The 12,249-nt window shown below is 58.9% G+C and overlaps 1 protein-coding gene across 2 annotated transcripts in view; it reads right to left on the minus strand.

Moving 5' to 3' along the window:
• LOC115933253 (serine/threonine-protein phosphatase 2A regulatory subunit B'' subunit beta) overlaps nucleotides 1–12,249 on the minus strand; it is a 53,140-nt gene that overhangs the window by 10,749 nt on the left and 30,142 nt on the right. For both annotated transcript variants that reach the window (XM_055377264.2, XM_055377265.2), the window contains exons 3-7: nucleotides 2,590–2,693; nucleotides 2,234–2,336; nucleotides 1,731–1,805; nucleotides 1,205–1,291; nucleotides 567–723 (exon numbers count right to left, since the gene is read on the minus strand). In XM_055377264.2, the coding sequence (XP_055233239.1) occupies nucleotides 567–723; nucleotides 1,205–1,291; nucleotides 1,731–1,805; nucleotides 2,234–2,336; nucleotides 2,590–2,693 (526 nt within the window). The remainder of the gene's footprint in view (nucleotides 1–566; nucleotides 724–1,204; nucleotides 1,292–1,730; nucleotides 1,806–2,233; nucleotides 2,337–2,589; nucleotides 2,694–12,249) is intronic.

Here is a 12,249-nt window from a genome sequence, read left to right on the forward strand (position 1 = left end):
TTTTGGGGATAAAAAGCACACTTAAAGGAATCCTTTAGAAAACTCAAGCCCCACAGGCCACAGGCCACAGGCCGCTTTGAGTTGCTGCAAGTGTGGATGACTCTTAGAGGGGCCGGGAGGCGGTGGCTGCTGTGAGGACACCTGGGCGGCACCGGCTCCCGCGGAGGTATTTGAAGGATCTCTAAGCCTGGGGCTCCACCTAGCCCGGGATTGGATGGAAACTGCTCCAGGCCTTGGGGGCTGGAACCTGGAGCTCCTGAGGGAAGGCGTGTGGTCTGCCCGCCCTTGCTCGGGTGTTAACAAGGAAGCCCCACAGCGCTGCTGGCCCTTGGGCCAAGAGCTTCAGGACCAGCGGCCGACACTGACCCTGTAGACGCCCGCAGGCAGAGGACTCGGGCAGGGGCGCACGCGGGGACCCAGACACGGCGAGGCGACTGGGGAAGGAGAGGCAGCTGCCGACACAGAGCGGGGAGTGCGGAAGGAGAAGCAGCTGCAGAGCCGCAGGCCCTGAGAGAAGGGTGTGCTCGGTGTCCCCGCGCCCCGCCCGCCCCTGTGCCCCCGCGCACCGTGGTCATTGTGCCGCGCCAGGTCGTCCGCGTCGATGAGCAGGTCGTGGTCCGTGTCCAGCTCCCAGAACTTGCAGTAGATGACGTAGAAATGCTCGTACGAGAAGAATTCGGTCAGCTGGTTGATGTCCGCCTCCTCCTCCAGCAGCGCCACATTCTGCCAAAGGACCCAGGCGGCCTGAGCGCGGGGCCTCTGCGGGGACGCCCCAAGTCCGCCCGGCTGCGGGCGGGGCAGGGAAGGCTGGGCGGGGCGGGGCCGCTCCATGGGTGGGGGGGACTGGGCAGCTGGGGCCGGGGGACACTCCGAGTGGGGGCAACTCTGCGGTGGGGGGAGCTCCAGCATGGGGGCGGCTCCCTAGGCGGGCGTGGGGGTGGGGGCCGCTCTGGGGGAGTCAGGGCTCCGCTCCCCCTCAGGGTGGTGCCCAGTACGGCCCCACCCGCCTCCTAGATCAACCGTGGACCCCCAACCGCAGGCGGCGCGGTTTCAGTGCTCACAGGCCTGGGGGTGGGCTGGGAGCGCGGTGGAGGTGGGGGTGGGGGTGGGAGTGGGGGGCAGGGGGAAGGAGGGAGAGGGCGGAGGGAAGGGAGTGGAGGTAGGAGGGGTAGGACAAGGCAGGGGACAGGGGGCCGCTCCGCACCTGCAGGAAGGAGCTCCTCCGCAGCTCGGCGCAGGTGATCCTGCCGGACCAGGACCGGTTCACGGCGTAGAAGATCCGCTGGATGACCTGCGGGGGCGCCGTCAGTGCGGTGGGTGCGCAGACCCCCAGGAGCCTCGCCCCGCACGGAGACCGGGAGCCGGGAGAGGGGCGCGGCCTTGGTCTCAGCCGCACGGGGTCCGCCAGGGCACAGGCGGGGGCAGCGGGAAGGGCCCTGCGGGAGGCGCCGCCCCAGGCCACGGAAAGCGGGGAGGGTCTGGCCGGGGACGCCCCGGAGCTACACGGGCCCAGGACAGGTGGGAAGGGGGCGCGGCCACCCCGGAAAACCAGAGTCCCCCCAACACCGGGCTCCCGGGAGGGCGGAGACCCTCCCAGGGCGCGACCGCCTCCTCCGGAAGCTCAGGACCCCCGGGCCCCGCCCGCCCCGTCCGCAGAAGCCCCGCGGCGGCCGCTGCAGAAACACCCGCGCCCCGCGCTGGAACCGACGGCCCCTCCGCTGGGGACCCACCGTGGTGATGTAGCGCGAGTGGAACTCGGACGCCTCCTTCAGGAACGACAGCCCCGGGTGCGTGTTCACCACGTCCTGCGGGTGGGAAGACACGAGGCGCGCGGTGTAGACGCGGGCCCTCCCGTGAGGGATGAGGCGTGTGGTGTAGACGCGGGCCCTCCCGTGAGGTGTGCGGTGTAGACGCGGGCCCTCCCGTGAGGGATGAGGCGTGTGGTGTAGACGCGGGCCCTCCCGTGAGGCATGCGGTGTAGACGCAGGCCCTCCCATGAGGTGTGCGGTGTAGACGCGGGCCCTCCCGTGAGGGATGAGGCGTGTGGTGTAGACGCCGGCCCCCTTGTGAGGCGTGTGGTGTAGACGCGGGCCCTCCCATGAGGTGTGTGGTGTAGACGCGGGCCCTCCCGTGAGGCATGCGGTGTAGACACGGGCCCTCCCATGAGGTGTGCGGTGCAGACGCGGGCCCTCCCGTGAAGGATAAGGCCTGTGGTGTAGACGCAGGCTCTCACCTGCAAGAAGGGGACAAAGTCCTCCTGCACCAGGTAGTTGCAGCCGGGGCTCATGAGCAGATGGACGAACTTGGCCGCGTCGTCGTGGCAGTTCTGGAGGATTCTGGAAGGACAGGATGACTGGGCGCCACCCTCACAGAGGGGTGGCTTTCGACCCCGCAGACGCAGGGTGGAACACATGCGTGGTGTTCCACGTGGTGCGTGGCAGGTGGCAGCACACGACGGCCAGGCCTGTGCCCATACAAGGGTTTCTCCTCTCACTGCGGCAGCCGCAGGGGGCACCCGTCCTGGCACCACGGGGACCCGGGGACGCCTCCGCCCTCCCGACACAGCCCCCTGCCCAGCCCAGGACTCACTTTCTCCACATGGCGACGAACTTGTGGACGGACACGGAGCCCGTGCGCTCCCCGCCGGCGCCATAGAAGAGCGGCCCCTTCCAGTAGAGGGGACAGCCGCAGGCCTGGGGCAGAGAGGGCAGGAGTGGGCAGTCAGCGGGGCCTGGACGCCCGTGCTCCTGCTGCGCACCTCGCGCCTGACCGACGCCGCCCAGAGACCCTCTGCTGCAGAAAGACACAGCACGCTCAGCGAGGCCCGTCCGGGCGTCTGCAAACTCAACGTGGCTTTCGCTCCAGCCTTCCAACAGTCATCGGAGCTGAGCGTGGGAGTGCCGGGCACGCAGTCTCCCCTGACCACAGACCACGCGTGGGCACTGTAACCAGAGGCGGCTGCATCCCCAGCGTCTGGAAATCAAGCGGCAGGTACTAAGAACCAGTAAGTACGGGAATAAATGGCCCCGTCGGCCAGGCAACGCGGTGAATCGGACGGCGACAGAAACATCTCATGGAATGTGTGGGACGTACCTACAGCAGCGACCCACGGCAGGTTCACAGCCTTAAATACACGCGTGAGGAAGGAAAGTTTAAAATCGATCGTCTACGCTTCTGCCCCAAAGGAACAAATACATAGCACAGATGGAACAAAAAGTAAATAGTAACAGAAAATCAACAAAATCAAAACTCGATGATTTGAAAGATTTCTTAAAAATTAATTAACCCTGGCTGGGCGCGGTGGCTCATGGCTGTAATCCCAGCACTTTAGGAGGGCGGGGGGGGGGGGTGGATCACCTGAGGTCTGGAGTTCGAGACCAGCCTGGCCAACATGGTGAAACCCCGTCTCTACTAAAAACACAAAAATTAGCCTGGCATGGTGGCAGGCGCCTGTAATCCCAGCTACTCGGGAGGCTGAGACAGGAGAATCACTTGATCCTGGGAGGTGGAGGTTGCAGTGAGCCACGATCACACCACTGCACTCCAGCCTGGGTGACAGAGAGAGACTCTGTCTCAAAAAAATAAAATAAAAAAAAGAGAGCAAACACAGATTAGCCATGTCAGCTGTAACTACAGATCCTACAAATATCAGATAGTGGATGCTCATGAATCACTTTATGCCTATAAGTCAGATGACTGGTGAAACAGACTCCCTGATGAACAAGTCAAAAAATAAACTACAATAGAAAATCTGAAAGAGCTGTTTCTGCAAGAAATTGTGTCCATAATTTAAAACTGTCCCACCAAGAAAATTCCAGCCCCCAAAGGCTGCTCCCATGAGTCGACCAAACATTGAAGGAAGAAATCACACATGCATTCCCCTGGAGAAGAAAAACGAGGGGCGTTTCCCAGTGCCTGTTCCGAGGCTGGCACAGCCTGGACGCGGTCAGGGACACAGGAAGTCACAGGCCAGTTATCACTGGAGAGCAGAGGCAGAAATCCCACACAGAACACACAGTAGCAAGTCCAACTCGGCAATAACTGAAAAATCATAATAGACCAGGAAACCAGAATCAGGAGGGACACGCTTATTCTCATAAAGGGTGCTATGGCCTGAATGCCTGGGTCCCCAAGATCCACGTGCTGAAATCCTCTCCCCCGAGGCGATGGTGTTGGGAGGTGGGACCTCATGAATGCGATGAGTCCCCTTTCTAAGGGACCCCAGAGAGCTCCCTCGCCCCTTCCACCCCGTAAGGACGCAGCGGGAAGGCGCCGTCGATGAACCAGGCACCACTCTGCCACACAGAGATCTTCCAGCCTGCAGACCTGTGAACAGTAAATGTCTGCTGGTGACGAGCTGCCCGGGCTATGGTGTTTCGTGACAGCAGCCTGAATGCTCTCAGACAAAGGGCCTCTACGAAACACCCCAGCTGCTCAGACAGCTATGACACACGAACACTTCCTCCCTGTGCTGGGAACAAGAGGACAGTGTCACCACGAAGGCCGCCTGGACGGCCGAGCCAGGGCAGCAGGCAAGGGAAAGGCTGAAAGATATCGCGACGGGTAGGAAGAGTCAGAACCGTCATAATTCACGAGCAACACAATGTGTAGACAATCCAAACGCTTACCAAATACGGGAATTAATAAGTATCTTCAGCAAAGTTGCTGGATCCAAGGACAATATGCAAAAATAAATTATTTCAATATACTGGCAACAAACAACTAAAAATAAAATCTTCAATAATGCCATCTATCAAGAGCATGAAAAATCAGCCTACGAAAAAATGGAACAAAAATCACACACAGTGTCTACAAAGCAAACTGCAGGGCACGGCTGGGTGAAATCAAAGACGACCTCAACGTGGTGAGGTGGACCTCACTGCTGAGTTCACAGACTGCAATTTCCTCCAGACGACTGTTGACCCAGAGTCCACGCGATCCCCACCCACAGAGTCCAGCAATCCCCATCCACATGCACCGAGGGCCTGTTGTTTTGGGGTCTGTAGTATACACGGACAGGCTCATGTGAAAACTTACCAGGGAACACAAAAGAACTCGCAGGGGGACCAAGTTGGTGGATATAAGTCCCACTGCCCGGTTTCAACCCTTCCTGTAAAGTCAGAGTAATGAAGACTCAGTCAGTCTCCATCAGGCACCGGTGGCCTAAGAGAGCAAGGGAAGGAAGTGAGTTGGGACAGAGCCCCGTGGAATATCCACAGGCAAACACACTTCACACAAACTGAATACCAGGAGATCCCAGCCCGAAGGGTGAAAGGCCAAACAGCGGCCCTCCTGGAAGGAAACGAGGGACGCTGCACGGCTCTGTCGTGGCCAAGGTTTCTTTCACGGGACACACGTGCACTCCCTGAAGGAAGAGAGCACCGCTGCACCGCCCCAGCGCAGGACTCAGGGTCAGCTACCAGCACGGTGAACACCATGACAGGACATGACGCAGAGGGAGAAATGTCTCTGCAAGGCGAGATTCTGATGAGGGACTCAGAGGCAGAATTTTAAGCATCAGTGAGAAAGAGGCCCGAACACGACCGAGTCTGGACATGCACTGCCCTCCGGAGAGGGGTGCACGGCGGCCGTAGACAAGGGGAAGCGCCCAGCACTGGCGCTGGCGAGGGCAGGGTTCACGGGGCACGGAGAGGTGGCAACAAGAATATGACACGCGCGGCTGAGACAAAAAGGACTGAAGACGCCAGGCCCCGCGAGGCTGCCAGGCAGCTGGGTGTCCTCCGCGTTGCTGGGGGAACCGGGACGCCGCGCAGCTGCCGGGAAAGCAGCCCATGGGGCGGCTGAGCATAAAGCCCCGTGGCCCGGCCAGGACATCCGTCCTCCCAGAAGCACACCAGTGGGAAGAGGGCCCATGCCCGTGAGAGCCTGCACGGATGGGGACGTCGGCTGCTTGGTTCACGGTGCCCCAGGCGAGAGGAGCCGGACGTGAGAGCAGGGACTGGAGGAATAAACTGTGGCAGAGTCGTCCTGACAGGTGCAGGGCGGGAGTGACCACGGGAGGCGTGGGGGACTGCGGAGGGGGCTGCGCGCCACAGCGGGGATTGTAGTGCGGCTATGGGAAAGGACGCTCTCTGGCTGGCGCACCTGTGGATGACTCGAAGGCAGCCGTGTGCAGCTGGAGGGGCCGGGCCCTGCAGGACGCACAGGCACGTGCCGGCTCCCGTGATGAGGATCCTGACGGAGCTCGGCCCTGGCCACCTGGAAGGGCATCCCGGTGCGGTGGGAGGGAACGAGCCGGGTGCAGCACCGGGCCCTCGGGCAGGTGCTAGTCCCACGCTTTTGACCTCATGAGACCATTCTGGCTCACAGGCCGGGCAGGTTTCAAACCCCAAGCGCTCAACACCCAGGGATGGGGGGATGTGTGAGCCTTCACATCTGTGCTCCTCACCGTGTGCAAGACTCACCGTCATGACCCACTGGCAGGGATGGAGCATCAGATCTATCCAGCCCTACGGGCTAGCGTCTAGTGTGTCCAGACCTGCAGGCTGGAGTGCAGTGTGTGATCACAGCGTGATGCATTTATTATTCGACTTGTTTTTTGAGACACGGCCTTGCTGTTGCCTAGGCTGGAGTGCAGTGTGTGATCACAGCGTGATGCATTTATTATTCGACTTGTTTTTTGAGACACGGCCTTGCTGTTGCCCAGGCTGGAGTGCAGTGTGTGATCACAGCGTGATCCATTTTTTATTTTACCTTTTTTTCGAGACACGGTCTTGCTGTTGCCCAGGCTGGAGTGCAGTGTGTGATCACAGCTCAGTGCAGTCTCAGCTTCACGGGCTCAAGCAATCCTCCCACCTTAGCCTCCCAAGTAGCTGGGACCACAGGTGCGCGCTATCATGCCTGGGTAATTTTTTAAAATTTCTACAGTGAAGTCTCACTATGTTACCGAGGCTGGTCTGGAACCCTTGGCCGCAAGCCATCCTCCCGCCTTGGCCTCTCAAAGTGCTGGGACTACAGGGATGACACTGCAACCAGAGACAGCTGCACCCCCGGCGTCTGGGGGATGAGAACTGAGCGGGAGAGTGCTGGGCACACAGTCCCCCCACCACACCAAACCTGAAAATTACCTCCAAACGAATTAGCTCATAATTTTAAAAAATCCTGAAGTAAATGGAGATAATCAACTCTAAAATGCAAACGATACAAAGGAAAGCAATTTTACCTGAATGTTACAAAATCCTTATTGGAAAGGGAATAAAACATCAGATACCCTGATCCGACTTTTAAGTCTTTTCGTGATCGACACACAGAAAGACCGACTCCTTGTGGGGCCCAGCAATGCAGCGGCACGCCCACCCGCACGGCCAGGACAGGGAACGAGGCCGCCAGCCCTGACAGTCCCTTCCGGCCCTCTGCACCCCGCTATGGCGACGGCCCCCAGGCCTCCTCCCCATGGCTCCGGTTTCACCTTTTCCAGGACACGGCAACGGGACCCGGCCATCTGCGGACTTTTAGACCTGGCTTCCCTCGCTCAGCACACGCGTGTGGGATTCACACACCTTGCTCTGTGTGGATCGTCTGCCCGTGTACTGCTGAACCCTATTCCATTATGGCTCTGCTGACCTCACAGTAGCTCCCTGAGCAGGAAACACCACCGGCCCCAAGGCCCACGTGATGGTGCTGCTGAGGGGGGGGCTCACGAGGTGGACAAAGTCCCGAGCGTCTACAGTCGCACAGGGCACGCCGACACCGACCGACGGGTGTGAGAGGAGAGAGGAGGACGCCACAAGCACGACCGGCAAGTTCAGCACGCGTTCCTCGGCGGGTGACGGGACAAGAGGACGATCTGCAGACACGTAAAGATGTGAAAACGCTGCCGAGCTACGTGAGCGAGCGACATCGCGGAGCCGGAGGAGTCTTCAGGGTCACGTGAACCAGCGGTGGGCTGTGGCTCGGAGCCCCCACCCAAGTCTCACGGGGAACTGTGATCCTGAGTGTTGGAGCAGGGCTCTGCTGGGGGGTGACTGGGTGACGAGGGTGGACAGCCCCCTCGCTGCTCTCGTAATCCTGAGTTCTTGTGAGATCCGATGGTCTAAACGTGGGTGGCAGTGGCCGGGCGCGGTGGCTCACGCCTGTCATCCCAGCACTTTGGGAGGCCGAGGCGGGTGGATCACCTGAGGTCAGGAGTTCGAGACCAGCATGGCCAACATGGAGAAACCCCGTCTCTCCTAATAATACACAAATTAGCCGGGTGTGGTGGCGCATGCCTGTAATCCCAGCTACTCAGGAGGCTGAGGCAGGAGAATTGCTTGAACCCAGGAGGTGGAGGTTGCAGTGAGGTGAGATGGTGCCATTGCACTCCAGCTTGGGTGACAGAGCAAGACTCTGTCTCCAAAAAAAAAAAGAGAAAAGATGATACAGACAGCCTGTGTTTATTGAAACAATTCATGCTGTCGTTACAAACCTTCCCACAGAGAAAACTCTGTCCCAAATGGCTTCACTGATGAGTTCTACCAAACATTCAAATAAAAATAACACCCATTCTAAACAAATGGCTCCAGAAAAGTGAATTCTAAAGGACATTTTCCAGGCAGCTCTCCGAGGCCAGCATCCCCCCGATGCTAAACCAGACCAAGCTATCACAAGAAAAGGAGACCGCAGGCCAGTGCTTCCGAGCGCAGATGCAACCCCTGGGAGGCCTGGCAATGTGGACCCAACACATAGGAGAAGTGTGACACCGTGTGGTGGACCAGGGACCGGGGGCCGGGGGCTCACCCAGGGACCAGGGGCTCACCCAGGGACCAGGGGCGTCACCCAAAGACCGGGGCCTCGCCCAAACACCAGGGGCTCACCCAAAGACCGGGGGCTCACCCAAACACCGGGGGCTCACCCAAACACCGGGGCCTCGCCCAAACACCGGGGGCTCGCCCAAAGACCGGGGGCTCGCCCAAAGACCGGGGCCTCGCCCAAACACCGGGGGCTCGCCCAAAGACCGGGGGCTCACCCAAAGACCGGGGCCTCGCCCAAACACCGGGGGCTCACCCAAAGACCGGGGGCTCGCCCAAAGACCGGGGGCTCGCCCAAAGACCGGGGGCTCGCCCAAAGACCGGGGCCTCGCCCAAAGACCGGGGCCTCGCCCAAAGACCGGGGGCTCGCCCAAAGACCGGGGGCTCGCCCAAAGACCGGGGGCTCGCCCAAAGACCGGGGCCTCGCCCAAAGACCGGGGGCTCGCCCAAAGACCGGGGGCTCACCCAAAGACCGGGGACTCACCCAAAGACCGGGGGCTCACCCAAAGACCGAGGGCTCACCCAGGGACCGGGGCTGCCTTCACACTCAGACTCAGTCAGGTCCATTCACCTTTTACAGGACCAAAGGAAAACCTCACTGCCCCCTCAATACACGCAGAAATACACACCTAGCATCCCGGACAAACTTCAAGGCACTTTTATAATTTTAAAAAGTAAAACTGAGGCCAGGTGCGGTGGCTCATGCCCGTCATCATCCCAGCACTTTGAGAGGCTGAGGCAAGAGGACCCTTCCAGCCCAGGAGTTCCAGACCAGCCTGGACAACATAGCAGAACCCTGTCTCTATCAAAAAAGAAAAAATCAGCCAGGTGTGGTGGCGGGTGCCAGTAGTCACGGCTACTCGGGAGGGCTGAGGTGGGTGGATCACTGGAGCCCAGGAGGTCGAGGCTGCAGTGAGCTGAGATCATGCCACTGCACTCCAGCCCGGGGGCAGAATGAGAACCTGTCTCAAAAAAAAAAACAAGAGCTCCCAGCGAACAAGAAACCAAAAGGGAAGGGGCCTCCTGAGTCTGATGAAGGATGCCAGGCAGGGCCGCTGCGTCAGGGACGACTTGAGCCCGAGGCGGGAAGGGGCGTGCTCTCCACAGCTCTCCAGCACTGCACGGGTGGGCCGAGCCTGTGTACAGAAAGTCAGGGAGGAGACACAGAAGCAGACGAGAAGAGAAGGGCTGAACTGTGCTCACCTGAAGATGACCTGACCGTGCGTTAGACTCTGCCGGACTTAAAGGTTGAGCTGGTAGAGCCGATGACTGAGTTAAACTTGGTCAGAAAATGCAAAGTCCACATATAAAAACTAACAGTGCTTCTCAACATTCACAATTGACAATCATATTAAAGTAAAAAAATGCCACATACAGTGTCATCAGAAACAGGAAATGCTTGGGTATCAATGTGATGAACCGCGAACAAGACCAAACTACGAGGCGTACTGAAAGAACTGAAAGATGCCTGAAATAAGGGAGAGCTGGACCGCGTTCATGAGACGGAAGCCTCAATATGGTCAAGATTCTTCCAAGTTCATCTAGAGTCAACAGGATGCCGACGTAATCCCAGCAGGCTGTCGTAGCCATGGAGGGGCCGGTTCTAAAATTCACACGGTGGGAACGAACAACAGTGCAGCCACTCGGGAAGACAGCGTGCAGGTTCCCCAGAAAGCCGGAAGTGGAACTGCACGCGCACACGGAACACCACGCGATCCGGCCCTCCGCACACGCACACGGAACACCACGCGATCCAGCCCTCCGCGCACGCACACGGAACACCGTGCTGTATATGCAACAAACGTCTCCGAGTTCTGTGCTCCAAATGGTTACGGTGGTGAATTCTGTTATGTGAATTTTCCCATAATAAAAAAAGTGCCTGCTGTCTGATTCTGTTTACATAAAATTCTAGAAAATTCTGGCTAATCTATATTGACAGAAAGGTGGCCTGAGGTAGCGTGGGATGAGGGCGGGTGCGCGTCAGAAAGCAGCAGAGAAAAGTCCAGCGCACGTGCCCGCTCAAGCGCAAGGATGCAGGGACTTGGTGCTGTGGATAGTTTCATGGGTGGGTACGGACATCAAAGCTCATTGAACTGTACCTTCCACACGCACCATGCATCCCACATCAGTTATATCTCAACACAGCTGCCCCAAAATGAAAAAAAGGCAAACTGATGAGAAAGAAACACGTAAGGTGGTCAACACGTACATCAGGGAAATGAGGAGCGCAGCCAGGACGGGACGCCTGCACACACGCAGAACGGCTAAAGGCAAAGCGTGTGGCCACGTGCCCGCAGGGGTCAACGCTGCTGCTTGGAAACGCGTCACTCAGGGCCACCCCGGAAGCACGTTTTTTGTTTTTTGTTTTTTTTTTTTTTTGCCTGGAGACACAGTCTTGCTTAGTTGCCCAGGCGGGAGTGCAGTGCTGCGATATTGGCTCACTGCAACCTCTGCCTCCCGGGTTGAATCGATTCTCCTGCCTCAGCCTCCCGAGCAGCTGGGATGACAGGCGTCCGCCACCATACCTGGCTAGTTTTTGTATTTTTAATAGAGATGGGGTTTCATCATGTTGGCCAGGCTGGCCTCGAACTCCTGACCTCAGGTGATCTGCCTACCTCAGCCTCCCGAAGTGCTGGGATTAGTGGAGTGAGCCACCACTCTTGGGCCCTGGAAGCAGTTTTATAGCTTCTTACAAAACTAAACATGTGGCCACCAGATGAGGCAGAGCTCACCTCTGCGGTATTAATCACCTCAGGAAAACGCAAGCACGTCTGCATAAATCAGTGCACAGACACACAGCAGCTTTACTCACAACAGGCAAAAACCAAAGCAACCAGACGTCTATCGACCCCGGAACAGGGGAGAGATGGAGCACACACACAGCAGAAGCTACTCAGTGATAGAAAAGAAACTGCCTATACGGCCAGGGACACATAGGGAGCCCCACAGTATCCACGCCCTGGCCAGCCACACATGAGCGCCACAGTATCCACACCCCGCCAGCTCCATGGTAACTACACCCTGCCAGCCACACAGCGAGCCCCACGGTAACCACGCCCCGGCCAGCCACACGGCGAGCCCCACAGTAACCACGCCCCGGCCAGCCACACGGGAGCTCCACAGTATCCACACCCTGCCAGCCACACAGCGAGCCCCACAGACACCACGCCCCGGCCAGCCACACAGCGAGCCCCACGGTAACCACGCCCCGGCCAGCCACACGTGAGTGAGCTCCACAGTATCCACACCCCGCCAGCGCCATGGCAACTACACCCTGCCAGCCACACAGCGAGCCCCACGGACACCACGCCCCAGCCAGCCACACGCGAGCTCCACAGTATCCACACCCCGGCCAGCCACACGGGAGCCCCACGGTAAACACGCCTTGGCCAGCCACACAGCTATAGCCCCACAGTATCCACACCACAGGACTTAATCAGTCCTCAACACACACATAGCGAAACATCTTGCTGTACCCTGTATACACAAATATTACTTGTCC

Source organism: Gorilla gorilla, chromosome Y (assembly GCF_029281585.2).
Source record: "Gorilla gorilla gorilla isolate KB3781 chromosome Y, NHGRI_mGorGor1-v2.1_pri, whole genome shotgun sequence".
Taxonomy (NCBI): Eukaryota; Metazoa; Chordata; class Mammalia; order Primates; family Hominidae; genus Gorilla; species Gorilla gorilla.